The sequence below is a fragment of the Triturus cristatus genome, chromosome 11 (assembly GCF_964204655.1).
Source record: "Triturus cristatus chromosome 11, aTriCri1.1, whole genome shotgun sequence".
In the NCBI taxonomy this organism is placed as follows: Eukaryota; Metazoa; Chordata; class Amphibia; order Caudata; family Salamandridae; genus Triturus; species Triturus cristatus.
Window position 1 is genome coordinate 661,706,199 of NC_140594.1, and position 14,899 is coordinate 661,721,097.

Below are 14,899 nucleotides of genomic sequence, written 5' to 3' on the forward strand. Positions count from 1 at the left end.
TGGCCTAAACCAAGATGGCTGCTATTTACAGCCTGCGCTCGAGTGATTGAATTTTGACGAGAGGCCTTGCTGAACATGGTTGAAAGTCACCTGACCACAGCCTCTGTCTGAATTAAAAGTTTCCGTGAGGACAGCAGCTCTGGGCATGCTTCCAATTGTCCTTGGAGAAGAATAAAGCCACAATGGACAAAGATAAACCTGCGGTGGTTCTGCTATGGTACCAAGGAAGAGCATTCATGAATGTATCATTTGCAAACTCGAGTTTCCTTCTTCCGTGTTTTTATTTTTGTGATTTTTCCTGAGCGGAGGTTTTCTAAATGTTACCAAGTGACATCCTTTCCTGCTCGCTCTGCTCAGCGGCTCAATGGACATTCAGAATTTGTTTGTAACTTTTATTTCGCTAGTTTTGTTATAAATATACTAGACTAGAGAGGGTCTGTGGCGTTGCATTTCGATTTTGGCCACTTCTTCCTGAACCTATGCTGAGGACGGCAGCTCGAGAGACTTTACTGAGAGACCTGCCCTGACTCATTTAGCTAGAATAGGTAACTATGAGAATAATGATTTTGCTATTGATTGACTTTCATTTGAACTAATTTAGATAAAATATGACTTTTGTTTGAATTCCAGTGTCGGGTGGTTATTTCTTTGTCATTTATTAAGTTTCAAACGTATTTCCTATGTTTTAAATCATGACTCAGGACAATGTCTTTATGGTCGCATTGACCTCGTTCTAGATGCAGATTGGTTTTGATTTCTCTCCTATATTTAGTGTGGATAGAGTAATAGTGTGAATTTCAGTGTGATGGGCCCTAGCGTATGATGAGTGTATGTGCGTGCGACTGTAGGTTTACTCTGTCCGTGGAAGTAGGGAAAATTTATATGCGCCGATCTGCAGCAGTTTCCTGGTAGCAGTATGATGGTTTTAGATTATTGTCTTGATCTGATAGATTGCTTGTACATAGGCTTTGATTCATTGATTTATTGATTGATGTTGGTATATGTACTAATACTATATGTTGAAGTCGTCGTGTTGAGTTCTATGTAGTGTGTACGGCTTCTGGAACTTGGGAGCTGGTGACGGTTCCGTAGTAGGGCAGAGGGAAGTGTGTGCTGCTCTCGGGAAAGACGGGATTGTTGGAATTACCTGTACGTATGCAGGAAAAACGTGTGACAATTGAAGTTGCGCGTCACATTGTCTGGGTTCGGAATTAGTGACATCGTCGTGTGTTACTATTAGGGATATATTTTCGGTATAAAAGGAGTGTGTATGGTAGCGAAGGTTATCTGTGAAACTCTGGTCTTAAGTCCCAGGGATCCGTAAGGTTTGCCGTTAAAGCGTTCTGCTGGAGAAGTAATAGGTATTCTCTGAGCTTGTCTGAAGGACTGGGCAGAGGTAAGCGCTGCTTGGTTAACGTGTGTTATAATTCTGTAGTGGGACAGACTGTTCGCTGTTCTCGGGAAAGGCAGGATTCTGTGTGCATGTGCTACCTTTTCTGGTGTGAAAGTGCGTGAATGAATGAGCATTTAGTTGATTGTAAGACTCTTTGGAGCAGTCCTAGAGGAAACAGTTAATGGATGCATGTTAGAAGGGCAGAGTAGAGGGATGTGCTACTGTGTCAACGAAAGTGATAGTTCCGTGGTAGAGCAGAGGTAAGCGCTGTTCTAGAGAAGAGCGGGATTTTTGTGAGAAAGAATTTTCTTTACTATTCTGTGGTTAGCGAAGCAGACAATGGAGATGTTTATATGTTGTAACTAATAGATTTTGTGGAATCTGAAACGAAGTCTACTGAAAAGGCTTTGTAAAGGAGGGGTAGACGAGTGACAGGAGACAGAGCAGAAGCGTCTGCAGCGGTGACGTCAGGGAGTCATACAGACCGCGCTGTGATTGGGTAGTGGATCAGAACAGTGCTCGCGCTGGGATTGGTGCGCTGGTGTGAGCCGGGCAGGGATTGGAAGGAGTACAGGGTGACGTAGACGCTCCAGGATTGGTGCATTAGTGTGAGTCGCGCTGTTATTGGACAGAAGATTGTACAGTTGCGGAAGGGACTGGAGAATATTGGTAAACGTTAAAATGTATTACCAACCGGAGGAAAAGAAAAAGAAATCCTTGTTCGGTAAAATAAAAAGGTGGTTCGACAAGGATAAAAACATAATAACTAGAGAAGGTGAATTGCTACCTCCGACGAGAACTCCTGCATCCTTTATGGTTGCGAAATATGGGTATCATACCTGTATATGGTTGGATAACTGGGCTAAGTATACTAAGGACGATGGTGTTTTAGCGTTCCCGGAACATGGTTCATTTAATTTGGCCGTGTTAAGAAATTTACGGGAGAAGATGATGTGTCTAGAGCCTAGACCAAGGCCGACACAGTTCGAGGCGTTGGTGGAATGGGAAGATGAGGTGCATGAGCGAGAAAAGCAGAGGAGTGGAGGCAATTATAGGTACCTTTTTGGGAGGAAATATGATCGTGAAACTCATCATGATCGAATGAGGAGATGGCGAGATGCTAGTATGTCAGAGGGATTATATCCTATGAGGACAGTTGAAGAAACGGAAGGGAGGAAGGGTACAGAAAAGGTGCCTGATGCAGAAGTGAGAAGGTATGGAGTTAATGATTATGAGGATGAGGTCTTGGATGACATGATTTACAAGAGACCACCTCCATATAGACCAGAACCAGAAGAGAGCACGCCAGTTGCTACTCCAATAAGAGATACTTTGCGGATTGGTAAAACAGAGGTTGTGACACCTGATCTGAAAAGTGGTAGCTCTTTCATGGAAAGGGAGAGAGAGAGAGAGCGAGAGAGAGAGAATCGAGTCAGTGACGAAAAAACAAGAGAATTAGCCAGAACGACATCTGAACTGACTGAGAAAATTAGAGAGCTAACGAAAAATCTTGAAGCTGTTACAGTACCTGTAACTATAGGTCCGGTTGTGCCTATTTTTGATAAGCAAAGAATGGGTGAAAATGGTTTGACAGTTCCTTATGTTGGAAATGGTTTGGTTGGTACTTGTTCTTTGGAGGAATCAGGAATGAGGACGGGAGGAAATAATTTGAGACAGTCGAGACATGACATATGTAGTGGGGGATCAGAAGTGCAGCCTAATTCAGGATTGAATACTGGTTGTTTGAGAGGAACGATTTTGGAACCACAGAGGATGGCAGAACAAGTGGGTGCAGTGAAAAAGTCTACAGAAATAACAGCTGAGGATTTGAATGATTGGTTGAAAATTCTTCAAAAGAAGGATAAAGATTCACAGGCAATTGATGTAGCCAGGTTGCGCATAGAATTGGAGGAGCTTATTGCAGGAACAATTCCTACAGATATACTGAAAAACCATCATGATGGAGAGTTGTTATTTATGTGCAAGAGTATCACTTGGAGGGCTAAAAGTACACATGACAGGTTAAGAGCAATAGCGAGTGAACAAGGAGTTGATATGGATAAGGTGAAAGCTTTGCAGAAGTCTTACAGGATGGATTTCACGGACAAAGATATTGAGAATCTGAATGTTGTTGGCAGAACAGGACAGATTAAGGAAATGATTGCCTTATTACGAAAATGGGGTGATGTAGAAAAATGGAAGGATAGGTGGTATAAGAAAAGGGAAGATTCAGTGGACAGGACTTACTCAGCTTTTCCTATGAGAGAAAAAGAGAAAACAGTGGATGCTTATCCTATGAGAGAGATTCCTGGAGGAGGATATGTACATGTCCCATGGACTAGACAGGATATTTTGTCATTTACGAATGATTTCCCTCGACTGAGAGAAAAGCCCGTCGAGTGGTATAGGCAGGTAGACAGGTTTGTGAAATTGTCAAAAGTGCTGTGGATTGACCTGAATAGTCTGTTTGATATAATTGTTCCAGCAGACTTGTGGGCAGAGTGTAAAATAGTTGTAGATTGGCCTACTAAGGAGTATCCAAGAGATCCGAAAACAGGAGCACCAGATCCAGAGGTTATGAAGAAATACGATCAGGTAATTGTGTTCCTGAAAAATAAGGTACCCCCGAAAGAGACAGACTGGGTTAAGATAGATCGAACACATCAGGAAGCGAAAGAATCAGTTCATGCTTTTTACGAAAGGCTGATACTGGCTTTTAAACAGTTTAGTGGAGATGAACACCTGGGTGACAAGGATTTGAGTCATTTTGTATACAGATTTGTATATGGCTTGAGACCTGAAATCAGTGAAAGAATACGTGAGCACACAGTTGATTGGCAGAGTAAAAAGATTGATGAAATCTTGAGACATGCAAAATACTTCAGTGATGAGATTGAGGCAAAGCAGAGAAAGCTGAAAGAAAAAGCAATGTGGGCACAGGTGAAGGTTGCTGAAAGACAAGAAGCACAGTTGGTGGAACAGGCAAATAATTCAGGAAATAGACCCAGATATGCAGGAAAAGGAAAGGGGAATCTAGAGGAAGCGAAGAAAAAGTTTCCTTGTCACAACTGTGGACAATTGGGGCATTGGAGATCCGAGTGTACCAATCCACCATTAGTGAGTAATGAGAATAAAACCTTAAATCAACAGGTGCAGAACGAGGGGTGTAATCATCAGCAGCAACAGCAGAAGGTTGTCAGACAGCAGAGTCAAGAGCCAAAACCGCCCTTGCCGCAGAATAGAGGGTCCCAAAAGTATAACCAGGACTCAGGATTCTACAATGATGAGCAGGTAAACAAACCGAGACGTTCAAACCCGGTACAGCAGTACTGGTTAAAGAATGAGGGGAGTGAGTCTGAAGGGGACTATTGACGGTGCCGAAGAGAGGAGGAAGAGTGCATACTTGGTGCAACTCTAGAAATAGACCAGGCAGGACCATTTGTAGATGGGAAAATAAATGGGGAAAGTGTTACTTTTTTGGTAGACACAGGAGCGACGAGATCAACTGTCAGGTCAGCAGATATTAGAAATCTTCCTCTCTCGGACAAAGCAATCCAAGTGGTTGGTGTAGCCAATACACAGATTAAGACTCGTCTTACTGAACCAGTAAGGGTAAGAATAGGAAAAGTTTCAGACATGCACAGATTTGTAGTCTGTGACACTAGTCCAGTGAACTTGCTAGGTAGGGACCTATTGTGCAAGATGAACTGCACAATTTTTTGTACTCCGGATGGAATAGCTTTTGAGACACCAGATGAGGATGTTTTGTACTGGATGACTCTAGATAATAGAGAGAGTGAGATTGTTGGTACATATGCTGTGTTTAACCCAGATGATTTGCCTCAGGAGTTGAGACACACAGTGAAAACGTCAGTTTGGGATTTTACTGGAGAAGATGTGGGATTGATGATTAATGTAGATCCAGTAAAGATTTCAGTGAAAGAGGGGATTGTTTATACTAATATTCCTCAGTATAGATTGACACCGGAGATAATTGAGGGAATTACTCCTATAATTGACAAGATGATTCAACAGGGTGTTTTGAGAGAGTTACTGAGTAGCCCGTGCAATTCACCGATAATGGGGCTAAAGAAACCTAATGGAAAATTCAGGATTGTACAAGATTTGAGAAAAGTTAACAAAGTTGTGGTGGCATGTTGTCCCATTGTGCCAAATCCTTCAGTGATTTTGTATCAGATTCCTCATGATGCTGAGTGGTACACGGTGATTGATTTGTGTCATGCTTTCTTTTCAATTCCATTGCATCATGACAGCCCGCCGATTTTTGCATTTCGGTTTGGACAGCGTATTTTAGCATGGTGTCGTATCCCACAGGGGTATACAGAGAGTCCATCGATATTCAATCAGTTGTTGAAAAAATCATTGGAGAGTTTGATCATGCCTGAAAGCTCAGTACTAGTGCAGTACATCGATGACTTACTTGTGGCATCGAAGACACGTGAAGCTTGTGAAGTAGATACCATAGCTTTACTGAATCATCTGGCAGATGGAGGGTTAAAGGTATCTCCAGCCAAATTGCAATTTTGCAAGAAAGAGGTGCATTATCTTGGACACAATATTGAAAAGGGTCTGAGAAAGGTGACCGATGACAGGATCAAAATTATCAGAGGAATGAGAGCCCCAATGACCCAGAGAGAAGTGAGGATGTTTCTGGGAATGGTGGGTTATTGTCGTCAGTGGATAAGTAATTTCTCCCTGATAGCAAAGCCACTGATTACATTGACTAAAAGTGAGGTGAGAGACCCATTGGAACTGGATGGAGAACAAATGGCAGCATTTGAAGAGTTGAAGAGCAGAATGTGTGAAGCCCCTGCTTTGGGAATGCCAGACTATGAGAAAGAGTTTGAGTTGTACTGCAGTGAGAGAAATGGTTGTGCACTTTCAGTGTTAATTCAGAAGCATGGACAACTGAGAAGGCCGATTGCGTACTTCTCATCAACACTTGACCCCGTAGCTGTGGGTTTGCCAGGTTGTCTGAAAGCAGTAGCTGCTACATGCAGAAGCTTGGAACAGAGTGAGGGTATAATAATGGGATATCCTGTAAGGGTATTCGTACCTCATGATGTGGCAATTCTTTTGACAAGAAGCAGAACTCAATATATGTCACATAGTCGGCTGACTAAATATGAGAAAATCATTCTGGGAGCATCAAATGTGACCCTTGAGAGATGTGTGAATGTGAATCCAGCAACGTTGTTACCAGATGCTGAAAATGTGAATGTGGGAGATGATGTTGATCATGATTGTTTGGATGTGCTTGATTACTGCACAAAGCCCAGACCAGACATAAGAGATTTGCCATTACCTGAGAGTGATCATGTGCTGTTTGTGGATGGATCATGTCTAAGGACTGATGATGGTGTGCTAAGTGCAGCATATGCGGTGTGCAAGGTTTCAGAAGTTATGGAAGCTTCGCCTTTGAAAGGAGTAAGATCTGCTCAAGTGGCTGAATTGGTGGCATTGACAAAAGCTTGCAAGATTGGGAAAAATCTGAGAGTGACTGTGATGACTGATAGTCAGTACGGATTTGGAGTCGTTCATGATTTTGGCCAGCTTTGGCTACAGAGAGGTTTCTTGACGTCGAGTGGGACTCCAATAAAGAATGCTGAAGTGATTGGAAAGTTGCTTGAGGCGATACAGCTGCCTAAAGAACTAGCAGTTGTGAAGTGTGCTGCTCATGGACAAGGAAATGATTTTGTTACTCTTGGTAATCGTTTTGCCAATGACATAGCACAGTATTGTGCAAAGAACAATCATTCGATTAATAGGGCACGAGAAAGGGAGATGTCTTTTTGTTCTGTGATGTTTACTAATGTCCTAGAAACGTGGGATGAAGTGAAACAGTTGCAGGATGAGGCAGGAGATGAGGAAATGAGAGATTGGATCAAGGCAGGTTGTGCCCCAAGAGAGACAGATCATGTTTGGATCTATAGAGATGGTAGACCAGTCATGCCCAATTCCATGTTGTCAACAATGGCAAGAATGTATCATGGCCAGGGACATCTGGGGAGGGACGCAATGATTAGGTCTTTTAAACAAACCTGGTACAATGCAAAGTTCAGGTTAATTGCAGAGAGCATCTGTCAGAGATGTTTGATTTGTCAGCAGTTCAATACTGGGAAAAAGACAGTGGGGAGTCTAGGAACAATAGGCAGAGAAGGAGGTCCTTTTACCAGAATGCAAATAGATTTCATTGAGATGCCTCAAGTGAACAGATTGAGATATGTTCTAGTGGTAGTCTGTTTGTTCTCAAGATGGGTGGAGGCCTATTCGACTAGGAGAAATGATGGAATAACAGTTGCTAAGTTACTGTTAAGAGAGTTGATTCCTAGGTACGGGTTCCCAGTGACAATTGAGTCTGACAGAGGTGGACACTTCTATAATGAGCTCATGGGTTTAATTTGTGAAGCATTGAGCATACAGCAGAAGCTACATTGTGCATACAGGCCAGAGGCTTCTGGAGTCGTTGAACAGATGAACGGCACAATAAAAAACCGAATTGGTAAGATGTGTTTAGCCACTGGAATGAAATGGCCTGATGTCTTGCCTCTAGTGCTGATGACTATTAGGTCTACTCCAGATAGAACCACAGGTTTGAGTCCGCACGAAATATTAATGGGACGTGCAATGAGACATGCATTTGTGCCTGTCAACAAGTTGATGACAATAACTGATGACATGATTTTGGATTACTGTAAAGGCCTGGCTGACGCAGTTCATTCTGTGTTTCACCAGGTTGGAGAAGACGCTACCACACTTGAGAAGAAGCAAGCTCATGATCTGAGTCCAGGTGACTGGGTGAGGATTAAAGTACACAGAAGAAGAAATTGCTTGGTTCCAAGGTGGGGAAGGCCAAGACAAGTTATTCTGACTACGACAACTGCAGTAAAGTGTGCCGGTGTGAAAAACTGGGTGCATGCAAGTCATACTCTGAGAGTTCCAAATCCAAAGGATGGGACTGGTAAAGAGTATTTTGAAGAGTCAGATTCTAGTGATGATGCAGAAACTGAACCAGTGAGAAGAAGAAAGAATCCTGAAAGAGGTGAAGGAGAAAGAGAGTCAGGTGATTCTTTTTTCTTTCCAAGAGAGGCTTCAAGAGAAACATTGAGAGTCTCAGAGGAGAGATCAGATTCTGTAAGAGTGCCTGAAGTTCCAACAAGCAGTGGAGAAGAAAGAAGAGAAAAGAGCAATTCCACAGAGATTACACCTGAATCAGATGAAGAGGTTGGAAATCCACTTGAGATTACACCTGAAGAAGCAGGGTCAGAAGAAAATAGAGAGGGACAGATTGCGGAAGGCCCCCGAGGAGGTGTAGGGAACATTCCTGATAAGCTAGGTGAAGGGACAAGTAGGCAGCAAGAAGATTGCGTGTCGGAGACCCGAGGAGGGACAGAAATAGGGAAATCTCAATCAGTGGTGGAAAAGACTGTGGAGCGAAAGAAAATTGTTGAAGAACAAGTGGCAAATGAAACAGAATCAGATGAGAGTGAAAATGAGAAACCAGAGGGTCAAGTTCTGAGAAAGAGAACTTGGATTGGAGAAAGAAATAATAAAGAATTGAGACCAAAGAGGGTTGTAAGAGGAGATCTTTGGCCTAACAGAATAAAGAGACTGAGGTACAGACTGACACGAGCAAATTCATCAAAAGCTGAACAGGTGAACGAGGCGTCGAGTCAGAATCAAGCAAAAGGTGAAAAACAAAAGGTCTCAAAAGAACCAGAGGAGATCAAGAGAATCAGAAAACCTAACCAGAAGTATAGGTCACCGGAATGGACGTACGTGGCACTGTCTGAAGGTGAAGAGGCAGAAAGTCAAGGAAATCCAGAGGGGACCGTACGAGAAGTGGTTGAGGAGAAAATTGTTGGAATCCTGAAAGTTATCTTGACTGACATTGGAGAAGAGTCGGATGCTCAGGATGTTGTTGAAGATCTGATACAATTTGATGTTGCTGAAGAAGTAAAAAGTGATGAAAATCCAAATTGAGTGAACTAAAGGAGTCACTTGGAGAAAAGTGAAAAGAAGAAAGTCTGAAATCAGCTGTTTGAAATAATATAGTGATCTAAATTTCAGTAGTGGAGTAGAAGAGGCTAAGTCAAAAGACACTGCCAAAGTAGTAAAATGGCTAACACAGAGAATAATCAAAGTAGATGTGCCTTTTTGAAAAGATGGTGTAGAATGTGCTGCTGCTGTACTGGATTATTAATGCTGTTATGGGGTGTACTAGCTTTACTAGTTACTTTTAGAGTCACAATAGACACTTTTGGAATACATACTGAGAATGTGACTAACATAGAGAAGAGTTCACAGAAAATAGTTCCGACTAGAAGTAGTAACATTTACATACATAAAGATAGGTCAATTAATGATTTTTCTAGCAATGTTTTTTCAAAGTTGTTGTACGAATACGTAAAGACAATGGAAGTTAGGGATTGCTACGTCTGCATGCAATTACCTGCATCCGTTTCTGAAGGTGTTACTTATCACCATTTACCAGCTACGTATGGAATTTCGTGTAGTGTGTTAAGTAGTGTTTTTTATTTGTTAGGGAAAATAGATTATGAAATGTCTAACAAAGATAATATTTTTGGGCAATTGCCTATGAATAAAAAGCTGAATCCAGCTAAAGAAGCTAATATTTTTGGTGAGATTTTTATTGAGAAAGAAGAACTAACATTTTTAGAAACAATTTAACTTGTAGTTTGAAGGAAGAAGAAAAGGCTTTCCTAAACATGGTAGAGGAAAGGAGAGTGAGCATGCATGAGAAGGCAGGGAAATATAAAGTGAGTGAGACAATATGGGATATTGAGATGGGAAAGGAATTAAAGAATGGAGCTAGTCCAACTTTAGCTTTAGATGCACCACAGAAGGGTAAACTATGCATTACCAGAAGGAAATCCCAATATGATAATTATTTTGTTGGGACTAGTGAGTGTCATGATACATACTTCATTGCAACAGGATGGGGTTTTAAAGGTGGAGAAGATCCAGTTTTCCCAGGAGTGTATTATGTTTGTGGGAACAAGGCTTATTACAAGTTGCCTGACCATTGGTATGGCACGTGTTATGTTGGCCTGGTCTTTCCAAAGATTTTTCATATAGATAGGATAGAAGATGTAGAACACATTAATTTACTAACACGTTTTAAGAGAGAAACTTGGTCAGAAATCGTGGGTGATATTTTTGGAGCTTTAATTCCAGCAGTGGGAATTTCTTTAAATGCATATGGAATTCGGAAACTGTCAACAGTGGTGGATTGCTTATCGACAAGTACCGCTGGAGGGTTTCTTTTGGTAAATACGGATATGATTGCCGTACGTGCCATGTCTATGCAAAATCGACTTGCCCTTGATATTCTATTGGCCAAGGAGGGTGGAGTTTGTGGAATGCTGAAAGTTCAACATTGTTGCACTTACATTCCTGACGAAAGCAAAGACCTAAAGGTCTATATCAAAAATATTACTGATTTGCATGAAGAATTAGTACCACTGGAAGCTGAAAGTATCTGGACTAAAATAGGTAATAAGATAGTTGCTGTTAAGAGTTTTATTGCTAAGATAGGTAGTACCATTATTGGTAAAATATTATTTCCATTGACATGTGTAATTGTTGCTTTATTGATACTAAGATTGGGGTGTTTGTGTTGTAAAAACAGGGGAGGGAAAAAGAGAATAATTAGAGGAAATACTGAAAAGAAACAAAAGAGGTCAAGGAGAGACCCACAAGAAATAGAATTAGAAGAATTGAGGGAGAGTGTTTACTTGGAGTCAAAGAGGGATGATGTGAGAGAGTCTGGTGTTTAATGTTGTGTCATAAAAGACATTTTCAATTTCTCCTAAAATTGGGACTAAATTTTTTTTTGGGTTGGTTTTTGTGGTGATAATATATCACCAAAGGGGGGATTGCTGGAGCAGAGTTTTCTAATGAAAATTTATTGAGATTTAAACTCCAGTTTATGTTATTTGTCATGATTAAAATTACTAATTTATAATCATTAATTATTAACATTATTAGAAATCTTGACTAATCAACATTACTAATGAGAGAAAATTACACGTGGGAATGCATATATGTTGCTTTATTAATATGTGAATTAAATTGGTGAGCAAATTAATTAAATAAGTGTCGCAAAAGTGCTATTTTGTTATTTGTTTAAGCGCAAACGTTTTTTAAATAACGTGTGCTAATGCTTCTTTGTGTTGCAGACGGCTAGGTAATTACATACACATAAGGGTATTAGTGGGGATTAACACTGTATAATCATTATGATGTGGTAATGTTGTTTTGTGTTTCTTTTAATTAAGATGGTCCGTTTTGGCCTAAACCAAGATGGCTGCTATTTACAGCCTGCGCTCGAGTGATTGAATTTTGACGAGAGGCCTTGCTGAACATGGTTGAAAGTCACCTGACCACAGCCTCTGTCTGAATTAAAAGTTTCCGTGAGGACAGCAGCTCTGGGCATGCTTCCAATTGTCCTTGGAGAAGAATAAAGCCACAATGGACAAAGATAAACCTGCGGTGGTTCTGCTATGGTACCAAGGAAGAGCATTCATGAATGTATCATTTGCAAACTCGAGTTTCCTTCTTCCGTGTTTTTATTTTTGTGATTTTTCCTGAGCGGAGGTTTTCTAAATGTTACCAAGTGACATCCTTTCCTGCTCGCTCTGCTCAGCGGCTCAACGGACATTCAGAATTTGTTTTTAACTTTTATTTCGCTAGTTTTGTTATAAATATACTAGACTAGAGAGGGTCTGTGGCGTTGCATTTCGATTTTGGCCACTTCTTCCTGAACCTATGCTGAGGACGGCAGCTCGAGAGACTTTACTGAGAGACCTGCCCTGACTCATTTAGCTAGAATAGGTAACTATGAGAATAATGATTTTGCTATTGATTGACTTTCATTTGAACTAATTTAGATAAAATATGACTTTTGTTTGAATTCCAGTGTCGGGTGGTTATTTCATTGTCATTTATTAAGTTTCAAACGTATTTCCTATGTTTCAAATCATGACTCAGGACAATGTCTTTATGGTCGCATTGACCTCGTTCTAGATGCAGATTGGTTTTGATTTCTCTCCTATATTTAGTGTGGATAGAGTAATAGTGTGAATTTCAGTGTGATGGGTCCTAGCGTATGATGAGTGTATGTGCGTGCGACTGTAGGTTTACTCTGTCCGTGGAAGTAGGGAAAATTTATATGCGCCGATCTGCAGCAGGTGCATACAGGGTGCCACACCTGTGAGACCAGTTGCAAAGGTTAGCAGGCCACCATCAATCCAGAGGGGGTTGGCATCCCCAGTGGGTGGACTAAGGGGCGCCTTCTCTCTGCTGCAGAACGAATCAAAGTGCCACATTCTCAAATGTATTTAAAAAAGAGTCGCAAGAATGGTTCCTTCTTTGCCATGAAAGCTTTTTTTCAGTGTTCATGCAAATTCATTTTTACTTGCAAAGCACTGTTATCAAAGCTGCTATTTTAAACATGTATCTTTCTATATAAATCACATGATGTAATGTGATGTAATGCGCACAATTATTTTGCTGAGCTGTTTCTCAGTAGAAAAGTGTGCTTCCAGAGACACTGTAGTGTGGATTTATGGTAAGCTCGAAATTCAAGAGATTTGTTAGACATAACTGAGAGGCGCAAATAAGAGACACGCATTTCATTACAGTAAGTTGTACAAGGGGTACTTTCTTCTGCATAGTGCAATACTGTGCATACCTTACACTAAATATTGTACTCTCGGAGATAGAAATGGTCCTTTATTGCTGCATAATCTCAGAGGCCATGCTTATTTTGTATGGTATTTCTTTTAGTGCCACTAAACAATAAATACAAAAGAAAAAAAGACCAGTATCAGTGGCGTTTTTAATTTGTTTCTAGCAGAAGCAGGAGAGAGCTTGTGCTCTATGGTATAGTTTATTGAAATCTCCAAGGACAGCTTGCCGGTACATTCAACCCTTTGTTCTCTGGGGTTTCCCAGCTTGTCTGCCTTACCATTCTCAGGTGGTTCCCTGGTTATTCTCAGTTGGTGAGATGGGTTTTTATTGGGTGCTTGGGGTTTCTCAAATGATTGCTGGGCATTCCCAGTTTGTTCCTATGGTTCTCACTCACATGCCCTTGGAGACACTGACCGATAAGTAAGTTGGCGTAGGAGGCTGTCGTGCCGTACTGCTTCTCCAAGTACTTGTTGAGGAAAGTGGAGAGTGCGGCGATGACGGACGAGAAGCTGCACTGTGAGAGGACCACCAGGATGAAAAGCGGGTTTAGAAGAAGCTGTATAAATCTTCTGGGAAACTCTAAAGAGAAAACAGATGAGAACTGATTGAGTCACAACTTCCAAGTGTTAATCCCTGTTCTTTACCCCACTCTCTTAAAACTGGGACCAGCGAACCACTCTACTATAGACAGCATGCAGACTGGTGGCTCAAGGTGATAGGAACATAAAGAGGTCTGCCCAAACTGTTTCTGTGACTTTTACACAGCCCTTGAAGTTTTATCATCCTAATTTCAGTCTAAAGGACAAGTGCTTTGCCTGAACAATCATTTCCATATGTGTGTTTCATTCAGCAAGATCCAAGCACCACCATTGATGCATCATTCAGCAAATTTCACTGTAGACTCATGCTTGGCAGTAAGAATACAACTCCGCTCTTAGGACACTGAGGGGAATCATTGACACCAAATTACACCATAGACTCATGCTTCGCAGTAAGAATACATTAGGGGAAACAATGGTTCCTGTGGACTCATAAAAAATGATTCAAGCAATATAATTTGCACAATCGCAATAAAAAGAGGGTAGAATAATGTCAGAGGGCAAGGAACCACCAACACATTTGTACAATTATGACTTGTTTTATAAACACAACAGACTTATTATATACATTGTTTAAATTTACAATAGAACAGATATTTGTGCACTGTGTCCCAAAGTGAAAAATGGAACCTAATCGTAAGTGACAGGGTGTATATATACAAGGTTTACATAAATCTTAAAAGGCGACCATTCTTGTATAATTTCTTTGTAAACAGCAACTGTATATAATAATACGCGCTAGGCAATGGTTCACTCTTTCAGCTTGTCGACGGCGGTTCGACTCTCTATCAGTACGGGGTCTCCTCAGGACTAGTGATGCAGGGACATCTATAATGAAATAATATGAGCATAAGGCCCATGTACCAGCACAAATGCGAGAAATAAAAAAGGGGGGACATAGAGTGTGAATTACCTGGATTGCTTAATGCGCAGCCTTGTGAACTAGTGATGTGCCACAAGTGAGAAGTGAAAGGGCATTACTCACAAGAGGACCTGTCCGGGTACTGCCGGGGGGAAATGGGAGAGAAGGAGAGTGTGGTTAAGGGAAAGCGGTGAGACAGGGCAGGATTTGTGATGCACTTTGATTCAAAAGGTGCTCTTACCTCAGTGTGAGGAAAGGCTGGCAGTCAGGGATACGGTTTGGCCGACTGGCTCTTTACATCAACTCGCT

At 41.2% G+C, this 14,899-nt stretch overlaps 1 protein-coding gene across 2 annotated transcripts in view; it reads right to left on the bottom strand.

Moving 5' to 3' along the window:
- SLCO2A1 (solute carrier organic anion transporter family member 2A1) overlaps positions 1-14,899 on the bottom strand; it is a 530,482-nt gene that overhangs the window by 123,436 nt on the left and 392,147 nt on the right. For both annotated transcript variants that reach the window (XM_085634233.1, XM_085634232.1), the window contains exon 8: positions 13,544-13,708. In XM_085634233.1, coding sequence (XP_085490359.1) covers positions 13,544-13,708 — 165 coding nt within the window. The remainder of the gene's footprint in view (positions 1-13,543; positions 13,709-14,899) is intronic.